The sequence below is a fragment of the Aulostomus chinensis genome, chromosome 18, assembly GCF_037954235.1.
Source record: "Aulostomus chinensis isolate RoL2024-O1b breed Wild chromosome 18, RoL_Achi_v1.0, whole genome shotgun sequence".
NCBI classification, from domain to species: Eukaryota; Metazoa; Chordata; class Actinopteri; order Syngnathiformes; family Aulostomidae; genus Aulostomus; species Aulostomus chinensis.
This window is the reverse complement of record NC_141337.1, coordinates 9326196-9339178: the sequence shown is the minus strand read 5'-3', so window position 1 is coordinate 9339178 and position 12983 is coordinate 9326196. Positions and strand designations below refer to the sequence as shown.

At 41.4% G+C, this 12983-nt stretch overlaps 2 protein-coding genes across 4 annotated transcripts; both read right to left on the bottom strand.

The window, feature by feature from the left end:
- Positions 1 to 299: 299 nt before the first annotated feature.
- LOC147245032 (immunoglobulin lambda-1 light chain-like) lies at positions 300 to 5764 on the bottom strand. 2 transcript variants are annotated; one of them, XM_086184460.1, is made up of 4 exons: positions 5679 to 5764; positions 5272 to 5599; positions 1496 to 1530; positions 300 to 746 (listed from the first exon to the last, which is right to left on the bottom strand). In XM_086184460.1, the coding sequence occupies exons 1-4, from the start codon at positions 5713 to 5715 to the stop codon at positions 421 to 423; spliced, it is 726 nt and encodes a 241-aa protein (XP_086040586.1). In that variant the 5' UTR covers positions 5716 to 5764; the 3' UTR covers positions 300 to 420. The 2 variants fall into 2 exon arrangements, with proteins under 2 accessions (XP_086040586.1, XP_086040587.1); XM_086184461.1 differs by lacking the exons at positions 5272 to 5599; positions 5679 to 5764 and adding exons at positions 2894 to 3221; positions 3301 to 3373.
- A 1295-nt stretch (positions 5765 to 7059) lies between these two features.
- On the bottom strand, positions 7060 to 12483 carry LOC147245031 (immunoglobulin lambda-1 light chain-like). Of its 2 annotated transcripts, none has more exons than XM_086185431.1 (4): positions 12411 to 12483; positions 12004 to 12331; positions 8255 to 8289; positions 7060 to 7506 (listed from the first exon to the last, which is right to left on the bottom strand). In XM_086185431.1, exons 1-4 carry the CDS (start codon positions 12445 to 12447, stop codon positions 7181 to 7183), a joined length of 726 nt encoding a protein of 241 aa, XP_086041557.1. In that variant the 5' UTR covers positions 12448 to 12483; the 3' UTR covers positions 7060 to 7180. The 2 variants fall into 2 exon arrangements, with proteins under 2 accessions (XP_086041557.1, XP_086041556.1); XM_086185430.1 differs by lacking the exons at positions 12004 to 12331; positions 12411 to 12483 and adding exons at positions 9626 to 9953; positions 10033 to 10108.
- Positions 12484 to 12983: the final 500 nt, after the last annotated feature.

The following is a 12983-nucleotide window of genomic DNA, read 5'->3' as shown; positions in this document are numbered from 1 at the left end:
ACACTTTGAATGGAGCTCTAAATAAGGAGAGGAGGTCTACAGGTGCATCCTGGGAAGGAAGAGAGGGAGGGGGGAGCAGTGACGCTTCACTGATAGAGGATAAAACCTCAGTTTCAGTTCTTTTCTTTTTTAATCTACTAACATCTGTTCTAACAACTGCAATTCATTAAAATCCAGAGGAAAACGAGTTTTTTACGTGTCGTCTGGACAGATGAACAAAGTTTAAATTCAACTCAAGAACATTTTTAAAATAAAGATTAGGGTTCTTCCATTCACATGAGAACAAAGAAAGACTTCAGTCAATGTTTGTAATCTTATTTTATTGAATGAATCTCATCAGCAATTGCAAAGCATCTTTTCACACATCCAAAGGTTGCAATGAGCCAACAGCACAAGCAGAAGGAAGCAGGTTTTACGTCCTCATTCTGAGTCAGGACAGTTTGACTTTTGGATGTTTTTGTCTGAAGTCTGGGAGCCTAAAGACACTTTACAGGTGTAAACCTTGTCCATGTTCCAGTCTGACGTCTGGATGTCCAGATAGCTGCTAATCAGGAAGGTCTTGTCTGGTTGCTGGACAGCAGGCCCAGTAAAAACCCCGGTACTCACTGGACTCCCACCAGTCAACCAGGTCACATCCGCAAAAGGGACAGACTGACTGGCCAGACACACCAGAGTGGCTTTTTTGGCCTTGAGCTCAGCAGAGACCGCAGGAAAGACAGTCAGGACGGGGGCAGAGAGGCTGGAGCCTGAAAGCACAGCCAGGAAAAAGCAGGTCAAGGAACAGAGCAAAAGTGGCACCACCAAACAGTGAGAGGAGAATCAAAACAGCACAATAATAGATGATGATACTAAAGCAAACAATACTGATGATATGAATGAGGATCAACATGATCAAAGTAGTGAAGCAACACAGAAACTCTCATCAAAATATGAGAAAAGATTGACTGTAGATTTTCTATTTTGATAACTTCAGATTTATGAGGCTAATTTCTGAAAACTGGTGATGAATAAGTTGAACCAAATCAATTCAATAGAACTGCAACAAACGACTTCAGTTTCAAGAGAAAATGTCACGCATAAAAATAAACAATAGCGGATGTTTTTTTTAAATATTTTTGAGGAACAATAACACTTGTTTTTTCTTTTCCGCTCATAGCAACGTAAAATAAAACACAGGTATTATTCCATTATTTGTAAAATGCAATTCAGTTCCTAAATGAAATGTTCCACACAACTTCAGAACAGTTAAAGTTGGCTGCCATCTTCTTGAATTCTCTACCAAACCTCAACTTTCAGGAATCGTTCTAAAAACATCTCTCAGTCTTGCATCTGTCCACTGTCTTTCAAAGCTGTCACAAATGAGATCATTTCAAGGACACCATGAATCAAATCAAGTAAAAATAAAGCCATTTAGTCTCTCAGTGGGTTGTCACATCAATCATGTCCACCAAAATCCAACACATTAGGATTTTTAAGATCAGTTCAAAGGACTTACTTGTCACAATCAGCTTGGTGCCTGGTCCGAATACCACAGTGATTCAGTTTGTGCTGGTGGCCGTACAAAAACCTCCTGACTCTCACGACCGAGGGGAGTGGAAGTGAAACAACCTGGTGACAACGACGTATCGTCGCCTCCAGCATCGTTCTCACACTCCAAAACACTGCTGAACTGGAGGCTGGGTTGTTCATTGTTTGTTGCATCATTTTTATCTTTAAAAGAAGAGACGAGATCTTGAATTTCAGAGGATGAAACTAAAAGGAGCATCAGGTGATGCAGCAGTGAGGGGGTGGGTGATGTCCTTGCTGTGGGTTAGGGTTCAAATCAAAATCTTTCCAGTTCGCTCTTTAATTCCAGTGAACATTTGTGGAAAAAGAAAAATTCATCACATGATGTTGAAACTGTTGAAAAAGGAAAAGAGACTTTTTTTCATAGAGACATGACTTTTCTTTTGCATTGATATATTCATGTAAAATAGGACACCATAAATGTCATGAAAGAAGAGGTTTGTTCTACATTTCAGTCTGGGACATTCAGACGTTCAGATTTGTAGTCCTTGAAGAAAAGAAAGTCCAGAATGTTGCTGTACATGAGAAAATGGTGGCTTTGATGCTTCAGTATTCATTTCTCATGTAGGATGGAGTGAAACCTAAGAGAAAGAGACGAGTGCTGTGTCTTCAGTCTCATAGTTGATTTGGAGGCCTTGGGTCATTTGACATGGAAGCGAGTGAGAAAGAAACAGAGGCAGATTTTTTTCTGAAGTGAATGAAAAAATATTCATTTTGAACTGAAATATTTTTATGTGCTTTACATTTAATATTGGAGGCATTAAAAAAAAAGATACACCAAGGTGTCCTGTGCTTTGTGTGCAAATGCTAAATGAAGTATTCTGAGAGTTTTTCCTTCCTTCCATCCATCTATCCATCCATCCATCCATCCACCCATTCATCCATCCATCCATCCATCCATCCACCCATCCATCCATCCATCCATCCATCCATCCATCCATCCATCCATTTTCTTCCCCTTATCCCTGTTCAGGGTCACGGGGGGGCTTGAGCCTATCTCAGCGGCTATGGGCGAGAGGTTTAAATGATTGATGGAAGATCTGGTTTCCTCTTTGTACATAGATATTCTAGATGTGAGCTCCACTTGAGTTGTTCAGAGAGTTTACAATGATGACAACAAACTGCATGAGGCTCCAGAGCCAAGAATGAATCATCACGTGTGTCTTTTGTCACTAATTAGTGTCTCTAAGAGGAGACCAGGAAAAAAGGTTGGGAGTCATTTTCAAGTCTCATGCAGCTTCCCTGCAGAGAGCGACGGTTACTGAGTCTCCAAAAGCAGAAGTACAAGTGAGGAGGTTTTTGTCACACAGTAAATCACTGTGATACCCACTCCTGAGCTGAGCTGTCCCATGTTGCACAGTAATACACAGCAGAGTCTCCTGTCTCTGTCTGCTTGATAATGAGCTGGTGATCTACAGCTGATGGTGCTTTAGAGTTGAAGCGGTCTGAGGAGAATCCTGCTCCATAGCTGTCAGGTGAGTTGTTGCTACGGTGAAATCTCAAAATGTACTGAGGAGCCTCTCCAGGAATCTGTTTATACCAGGAGACATAATTGCTGTCATCTCTCTGAATGTTGCAGCTGAGAACAACCTCTTGTCCTGCAGAAGCTCTGTGGATTGCAGGCGTCTGGGTCAGGACTTTTGCTGCCTCCACATCTGTGGACAGAAAAACACACAAGTGAAAATGTATTGGCTGAAAATGCGATCCATCAAAAGAAAGAGAAGGATATCTTACATGTCAGAGCAATGAGAATGCAGAGAGTCCCCAGCATGGTGTCAGCATGTGGTGTGAACGTCAGCGTAGAGGAGAGGAGAGCAGAGCTGGAGTGTGAGGAGAAGAGATGCTTATAAAGAGATGAGGAGGAGTGGAGGAGGAGTTCCAGCTCTCAGCACATGGGGGTTCACTTTAGTATTTGGATCTACTTTCTATACTGAGTTAGTGGGGCTCATCTTTGATTGACAAGGTCCCAGAAGTTTCTCTCTCTGTATCTAAGATCTGCTCCTCAAACAACGGACACTGCCACTATGTAGTCGTTGAGACAGACAAACCTCTCAGTTCATTGATGATCAACAGGCTCTACCTTTATTTTTGTGGCTCTTTTCCTTACATAGAGGGTCAGAGGAAACATCTTTCAGTACATCACTACTTTGGCCTCAAAGGTAAATTCATCATGGAATTATTAACTGTCTGACAACAAGAACTGAGACATGAGAAGCTTAATAAAGCTTCCATCTGTGAAGGAACTCTTGGATTGCATGACATTGTGCAAGTGTACTTCATAAAGTGGTAAATTAGTGCACTTGAAACTGGTCCTCTGACCTCCAGAGCATTCACATGTATTTCCAGGACATTCAGACATTCTATTGGATGCCATGGAGAAAGAACAAGTCACATTTGGTTCCTTCAAAGGAGAAACCAGAGCTGCAATGATGAAACCACACTATGAACTGAGGAAATCTTGTAGAAAAGCTTTTCAACCAAATCACTTGATGCTAACCAACAGTCCATGCTGGCTTCTGTGTCCCAGCTCCTCACTGACACGTCATTCTTCTCTCACCCACCAACACACTCCTTGAATCTAGACTGTTCTCACCTTCGCTGCCTGCAGTCACACACTCAGCCCTTCTTGCTGCCGTGGCTGCTGATGCTGTGGTCTATAGAACACCTGGTCCAGTGGATAGAGTGAGGTCAGCTGACACTCTTCACAGGGAAATACAGGTGTGACAGCTAGAAGGAGGAGGAGGAGGAGGAGGAGGACACTTCGTGTATGTTCTTGCAGCTTTGGCGTGTCTGTGTTCGAGCAGCGTTCTGTTCAGCCTCTACTCATCAAGTCAAAACGCTCCCAAATACAATTTTCTGTTCTACTGGATTTACTGGATTTACTGGATCTACTGGATCCATTAAAATACACCAGAAAGAGTTTTGTCCCTCATTTCAAGTCTAGTATTGCTGAGGTTTATTTGGGGTCCCCAACTAACTTCATATGGAATCTCCTGAAAAAGAAAAATCAATAAAAATGTCTCCTACAAGGAAAGAAAAAAACCCAAATACTTGAAAGATTTTCAAATAACATAAATAATCTCATGTAGTGTATGGAGAAGAGAATCCTATTTTATATTATGTTGTTAATCGTTAATGCTAATATTGTCTCTAAATGGACATACAAATAAAATCAAGTTTATTTACAGGGAAAAAAATCCAAATTATAATTTATGCACAAAAGCACTGGTACACAGGATACAAGAAAAAGGGCATAAAGAACTATGACTTTCACTCATGTAAGAAATTACAAATATTTATTATTATTATTGTCATTATGTTTTTATTATGATTATTAATACTATCTTTATTTTTATTTGCAAGAGAAGCCTACCCTTTTTGAATTGTCAAATTCTCTTTTTCAGCTCTTATGGAGCAACACAAAGTTTTGCGACTCCAAACAGAAGGACAGCAAAGACTCAGTAGCATCAGTGATTCGTAATGAATGTGGCTGGAAAACAATTTTGATGAAGTCTTCATCCAAATTCATCTTCTTCTTTTTTGGCATTGTATTATTTTAATTTACAGTAACAGATTGTGGGATGATCACATGAATCATTTTCAAGTCTCATGCAGCTTCCCTGCAGAGAGCGACGGTTACTGAGTCTCCAAAAGCAGAAGTACAAGTGAGGAGGTTTTTGTCACACAGTAAATCACTGTGATACCGACTCCTTAGCTGAGTTGTCCCATGTTGCACAGTAATACACAGCAGAGTCTCCTGTCTCTGTCTGCTTAATAATGAGCTGGTAATCTAGAGTTGATGGTGCTTTAGAGTTGAAGCGGTCTGAGGAGAATCCTGCTCCATAGCTGTCAGGTGAGTTGTGACTATGGTAAAATCTCAGAATGAACTGAGGAGCCTCTCCAGGAATCTGTTTATACCAGGAGACATAATAGCTGTCATCTCTCTGAATGTTGCAGCTGAGAACAACCTCTTGTCCTGCAGAAGCTCTGTGGATTGCAGGCGTCTGGGTCAGGACTTTTGCTGCCTCCACATCTGTGGACAGAAAAACACACAAGTGAAAATTTATTGGCTGAAAATGCGAGCCATCAAAAGAATGAGAAGGATATCTTACATGTTAGAGCAATGAGAATGCAGAGAGTCCCCAGCATGGTGTCAGCATGTGGTGTGAACGTCAGCGTAGAGGAGAGGAGAGCAGAGCTGGAGTGTGAGGAGAAGAGATGCTTATAAAGAGATGAGGAGGAGTGGAGGAGGAGTTCCAGCTCTCAGCACATGGGGGTTCACTTTAGTATTTGGATCTACTTTCTATACTGAGTTCGTGGGGCTCATCTTTTATTGACAAGGTCCCAGAAGTTTCTCTCTCTGTATCTAAGATCTGCTCCTCAAACAACGGACACTGCCACTATGTAGTCGTTGAGACAGACAAACCTGTCAGTTCATTGATGATCAACAGACTCTACCTTTATTTTTGTGGCTCTTTTCCCTACATAGAGGGTCAGAGGAAACATCTTTCAGTACATCACTACTTTGGCCTCAAAGGTAAATTCATCATGAAATTATGAATTATCTGACAACAAGAACTGAGACATGAGAAGCTTAATAAAGCTTCCATCTGTGAAGGAACTCTTGGATTGCATGACATTGTGCAAGTGTACTTCATAAAGTGGTAAAATAGTGCACTTGAAACTGGTCCTCTGACCTCCAGAGCATTCACATTTATTTCCAGGACATTCAGACATTCTATTGGATGCCATGGAGAAAGAACAAGTCACATTTGGTTCCTTCAAAGGAGAAACCAGAGCTGCAATGATGAAACCACACTATGAACTGAGGAAATCTTGTAGAAAAGCTTTTCAACCAAATCACTTGATGCTAACCAACAGTCCATGCTGGCTTCTGTGTCCCAGCTCCTCACTGACACGTCATTCTTCTCTCACCCACCAACACACTCCTTGAATCTAGACTGTTCTCACCTTCGCTGCCTGCAGTCACACACTCAGCCCTTCTTGCTGCCGTGGCTGCTGATGCTGTGCACACTTCTCTGTTCTACTGGATCTACTGGATCTACTGGATCCAGGGTAAACTTTAATGTGTGACTGATATTTATAGTATTTTCAGATCCTCTGACATTTAATGAAGTGGTGATCATGACAACATTTGTGTGTTTTCAGTCAGAGACATTCCCTCTGAGAGCTGACACTTTGAATGGAGCTCTAAATAAGGAGAGGAGGTCTACAGGTGCATCCTGGGAAGGAAGAGAGGGAGGGGGGAGCAGTGACGCTTCACTGATAGAGGATAAAACCTCAGTTTCAGTTCTTTTCTTTTTTAATCTACTAACATCTGTTCTAACAACTGCAATTCATTAAAATCCAGAGGAAAACGAGTTTTTTACGTGTCGTCTGGACAGATGAACAAAGTTTAAATTCAACTCAAGAACATTTTTAAAATAAAGATTAGGGTTCTTCCATTCACATGAGAACAAAGAAAGACTTCAGTCAATGTTTGTAATCTTATTTTATTGAATGAATCTCATCAGCAATTGCAAAGCATCTTTTCACACATCCAAAGGTTGCAATGAGCCAACAGCACAAGCAGAAGGAAGCAGGTTTTACGTCCTCATTCTGAGTCAGGACAGTTTGACTTTTGGATGTTTTTGTCTGAAGTCTGGGAGCCTAAAGACACTTTACAGGTGTAAACCTTGTCCATGTTCCAGTCTGACGTCTGGATGTCCAGATAGCTGCTAATCAGGAAGGTCTTGTCCGGTTGCTGGACAGCAGGCCCAGTAAAAACCCCGGTACTCACTGGACTCCCACCAGTCAACCAGGTCACATCCGCAAAAGGGACAGACTGACTGGCCAGACACACCAGAGTGGCTTTTTTGGCCTTGAGCTCAGCAGAGACCGCAGGAAAGACAGTCAGGACGGGGGCAGAGAGGCTGGAGCCTGAAAGCACAGCCAGGAAAAAGCAGGTCAAGGAACAGAGCAAAAGTGGCACCACCAAACAGTGAGAGGAGAATCAAAACAGCACAATAATAGATGATGATACTAAAGCAAACAATACTGATGATATGAATGAGGATCAACATGATCAAAGTAGTGAAGCAACACAGAAACTCTCATCAAAATATGAGAAAAGATTGACTGTAGATTTTCTATTTTGATAACTTCAGATTTATGAGGCTAATTTCTGAAAACTGGTGATGAATAAGTTGAACCAAATCAATTCAATAGAACTGCAACAAACGACTTCAGTTTCAAGAGAAAATGTCACGCATAAAAATAAACATTAGCGGATGTTTGTTTAAAATATTTATGAGGAACAATAACACTTGTTTATCTTTTCCGCTCATAGCAACGTAAAATAAAACACAGGTATTATTCCATTATTTGTAAAATGCAATTCAGTTCCTAAATGAAATGTTCCACACAACTTCAGAACAGTTAAAGTTGGCTGCCATCTTCTTGAATTCTCTACCAAACCTCAACTTTCAGGAATCGTTCTAAAAACATCTCTCAGTCTTGCATCTGTCCACTGTCTTTCAAAGCTGTCACAAATGAGATCATTTCAAGGACACCATGAATCAAATCAAGTAAAAATAAAGCCATTTAGTCTCTCAGTGGGTTGTCACATCAATCATGTCCACCAAAATCCAACACATTAGGATTTTTAAGATCAGTTCAAAGGACTTACTTGTCACAATCAGCTTGGTGCCTGGTCCGAATACCACAGTGATTCAGTTTGTGCTGGTGGCCGTACAAAAACCTCCTGACTCTCACGACCGAGGGGAGTGGAAGTGAAACAACCTGGTGACAACGACGTATCGTCGCCTCCAGCATCGTTCTCACACTCCAAAACACTGCTGAACTGGAGGCTGGGTTGTTCATTGTTTGTTGCATCATTTTTATCTTTAAAAGAAGAGACGAGATCTTGAATTTCAGAGGATGAAACTAAAAGGAGCATCAGGTGATGCAGCAGTGAGGGGGTGGGTGATGTCCTTGCTGTGGGTTTGGGTTCAAATCAAAATCTTTCCAGTTCGCTCTTTAATTCCAGTGAACATTTGTGGAAAAAGAAAAATTCATCACATGATGTTAAAACTGTTGAAAAAGGAAAAGAGACTTTTTTTCATAGAGACATGACTTTTCTTTTGCATTGATATATTCATGTAAAATAGGACACCATAAATGTCATGAAAGAAGAGGTTTGTTCTACATTTCAGTCTGGGACATTCAGACGTTCAGATTTGTAGTCCTTGAAGAAAAGAAAGTAAAGAATGTTGCTGTACATGAGAAAATGGTGGCTTTGATGCTTCAGTATTCATTTCTCATGTAGGATGGAGTGAAACCTAAGAGAAAGAGACGAGTGCTGTGTCTTCAGTCTCATAGTTGACTTGGAGGCCTTGGGTCATTTGACATGGAAGCGAGTGAGAAAGAAACAAAGGCAGATTTTTTTCTAAAGTGAATGAAAAACAATTCATTTTGAACTGAAATATTTGTATGTGCTTTACATTTAATATTGGAGGCATTAAAAAAAAGGTACACCAAGGTGTCCTGTGCTTTGTGTGCAAATGCTAAATGAAGTATTCTGAGAGTTTTTCCTTCCTTCCATCCATCTATCCATCCATCCATCCATCCACCCATCCATCCATCCATCCATCCATCCATCCATCCATCCATCCATTTTCTTCCCCTTATCCCTGTTCAGGGTCACGGGGGGGGGGGGGCTGGAGCCTATCTCAGCAGCTATGGGCGAGAGGTTTAAATGATTGATGGAAGATCTGGTTTCCTCTTTGTACATAAATATTCTAGATGTGAGCTCCACTTGAGTTGTTCAGAGAGTTTACAATGATGACAACAAACTGCATGAGGCTCCAGAGCCAAGAATGAATCATCACGTGTGTCTTTTGTCACTAATTAGTGTCTCTAAGAGGAGACCAGGAAAAAAGGTTGGGAGTCATTTTCAAGTCTCATGCAGCTTCCCTGCAGAGAGCGACGGTTACTGAGTCTCCAAAAGCAGAAGTACAAGTGAGGAGGTTTTTGTCACACAGTAAATCACTGTGATACCGTCTCCTGAGCTGAGCTGTCCCATGTTGCACAGTAATACACAGCAGAGTCTCCTGTCTCTGTCTGCTTGATAATGAGCTGGTGATCTACAGCTGATGGTGCTTTAGAGTTGAAGCGGTCTGAGGAGAATCCTGCTCCATAGCTGTCAGGTGAGTTGTTGCTACGGTGAAATCTCAGAATGTACTGAGGAGCCTCTCCAGGAATCTGTTTATACCAGGAGACATAATTGCCATCATCTCTCTGAATGTTGCAGCTGAGAACAACCTCTTGTCCTGCAGAAGCTCTGTGGATTGCAGGCGTCTGGGTCAGGACTTTTGCTGCCTCCACATCTGTGGACAGAAAAACACACAAGTGAAAATTTATTGGCTGAAAATGCAATCCATCAAACGAAAGAGAAGGATATCTTACATGTTAGAGCAATGAGAATGCAGAGAGTCCCCAGCATGGTGTCAGCATGTGGTGTGAACGTCAGCGTAGAGAAGAGGAGAGCAGAGCTGGAGTGTGAGGAGAAGAGATGCTTATAAAGAGATGAGGAGGAGTGGAGGAGGAGTTACAGCTCTCAGCACATGGGGGTTCACTTTAGTATTTGGATCTACTTTCTATACTGAGTTAGTGGGGCTCATCTTTTATTGACAAGGTCCCAGAAGTTTCTCTCTCTGTATCTAAGATCTGCTCCTCAAACAACGGACACTGCCACTATGTAGTCGTTGAGACAGACAAACCTCTCAGTTCATTGATGATCAACAGGCTCTACCTTTATTTTTGTGGCTCTTTTCCTTACATAGAGGGTCAGAGGAAACATCTTTCAGTACATCACTACTTTGGCCTCAAAGGTAAATTCATCATGGAATTATTAACTGTCTGACAACAAGAACTGAGAGATGAGAAGCTTAATAAAGCTTCCATCTGTGAAGGAACTCTTGGATTGCATGACATTGTGCAAGTGTACTTCATAAAGTGGTAAATTAGTGCACTTGAAACTGGTCCTCTGACCTCCAGAGCATTCACATTTATTTCCAGGACATTCAGACATTCTATTGGATGCCATGGAGAAAGAACAAGTCACATTTGGTTCCTTCAAAGGAGAAACCAGAGCTGCAATGATGAAACCACACTATGAACTGAGGAAATCTTGTAGAAAAGCTTTTCAACCAAATCACTTGATGCTAACCAACAGTCCATGCTGGCTTCTGTGTCCCAGCTCCTCACTGACACGTCATTCTTCTCTCACCCACCAACACACTCCTTGAATCTAGACTGTTCTCACCTTCGCTGCCTGCAGTCACACACTCAGCCCTTCTTGCTGCCGTGGCTGCTGATGCTGTGGTCTATAGAACACCTGGTCCAGTGGATAGAGTGAGGTCAGCTGACACTCTTCACAGGGAAATACAGGTGTGACAGCTAGAAGCAGGAGGAGGAGGAGGAGGAGGACACTTCGTGTATGTTCTTGCAGCTTTGGCGTGTCTGTGTTCGAGCAGCGTTCTGTTCAGCCTCTACTCATCAAGTCAAAACGCTCCCAAATACAATTTTCTGTTCTACTGGATTTACCGGATTTACTGGATCTACTGGATCCATTAAAATACACCAGAAAGAGTTTTGTCCCTCATTTCAAGTCTAGTATTGCTGAGCTTTATTTGGGGTCCCCAACTAACTTCATATGGAATCTCCTGAAAAAGAAAAATCAATCAAAATGTCTCCTACAAGGAAAGAAAAAAACCCAAATACTTGAAAGATTTTCAAATAACATAAATAATCTCATGTAGTGTATGGAGAAGAGAATCCTATTTTATATTATGTTGTTAATCGTTAATCCTAATATTGTCTCTAAATGGACATACAAATAAAATCAAGTTTATTTACAGGGAAAAAAATCCAAATTATAATTTATGCTCAAAAGCACTGGTACACAGGATACAAGAAAAAGGGCATAAAGCACTATGACTTTCACTCATGTAAGAAATTACAAATATTTATTATTATTATTGTCATTATGTTTTTATTATGATTATTAATACTATCTTTATTTTTATTTGCAAGAGAAGCCTACCATGTTTGAATTGTCAAATTCTCTTTTTCAGCTCTGATGGAGCAACACAAAGTTTTGCGACTCCAAACAGAAGGACAGCAAAGACTCAGTAGCATCAGTGATTCGTAATGAATGTGGCTGGAAAACAATTTTGATGAAGTCTTCATCCAAATTCATCTTCTTCTTTTTTGGCATTGTATTATTTTAATTTACAGTAACAGATTGTGGGATGATCACATGAATCATTTTCAAGTCTCATGCAGCTTCCCTGCAGAGAGCGACGGTTACTGAGTCTCCAAAAGCAGAAGTACAAGTGAGGAGGTTTTTGTCACACAGTAAATCACTGTGATACCCACTCCTGAGCTGAGCTGTCCCATGTTGCACAGTAATACACAGCAGAGTGTCCTGTCTCTGTCTGCTTGATAATGAGCTGGTAATCTACAGCTGATGGTGCTTTAGAGTTGAAGCGGTCTGAGGAGAATCCTGCTCCATAGCTGTCAGGTGAGTTGTGACTATGGTAAAATCGCAGAATGAACTGAGGAGCCTCTCCAGGAATCTGTTTATACCAGGAGACATAATTGCTGTCATCTCTCTGAATGTTGCAGCTGAGAACAACCTCTTGTCCTGCAGAAGCTCTGTGGATTGCAGGCGTCTGGGTCAGGACTTTTGCTGCCTCCACATCTGTGGACAGAAAAACACACAAGTGAAAATTTATTGGCTGAAAATGCGAGCCATCAAAAGAAAGAGAAGGATATCTTACATGTTAGAGCAATGAGAATGCAGAGAGTCCCCAGCATGGTGTCAGCATGTGGTGTGAACGTCAGCGTAGAGGAGAGGAGAGCAGAGCTGGAGTGTGAGGAGAAGAGATGCTTATAAAGAGATGAGGAGGAGTGGAGGAGGAGTTCCAGCTCTCAGCACATGGGGGTTCACTTTAGTATTTGGATCTACTTTCTATACTGAGTTAGTGGGGCTCATCTTTGATTGACAAGGTCCCAGAAGTTTCTCTCTCTGTATCTAAGATCTGCTCCTCAAACAACGGACACTGCCACTATGTAGTAGTTGAGACAGACAAACCTCTCAGTTCATTGATGATCAACAGGCTCTACCTTTATTTTTGTGGCTCTTTTCCTTACATAGAGGGTCAGAGGAAACATCTTTCAGTACATCACTACTTTGGCCTCAAAGGTAAATTCATCATGGAATTATTAACTGTCTGACAACAAGAACTGAGACATGAGAAGCTTAATAAAGCTTCCATCTGTGAAGGAACTCTTGGATTGCATGACATTGTGCAAGTGTACTTCATAAAGTGGTAAATTAGTGCACTTGAAAC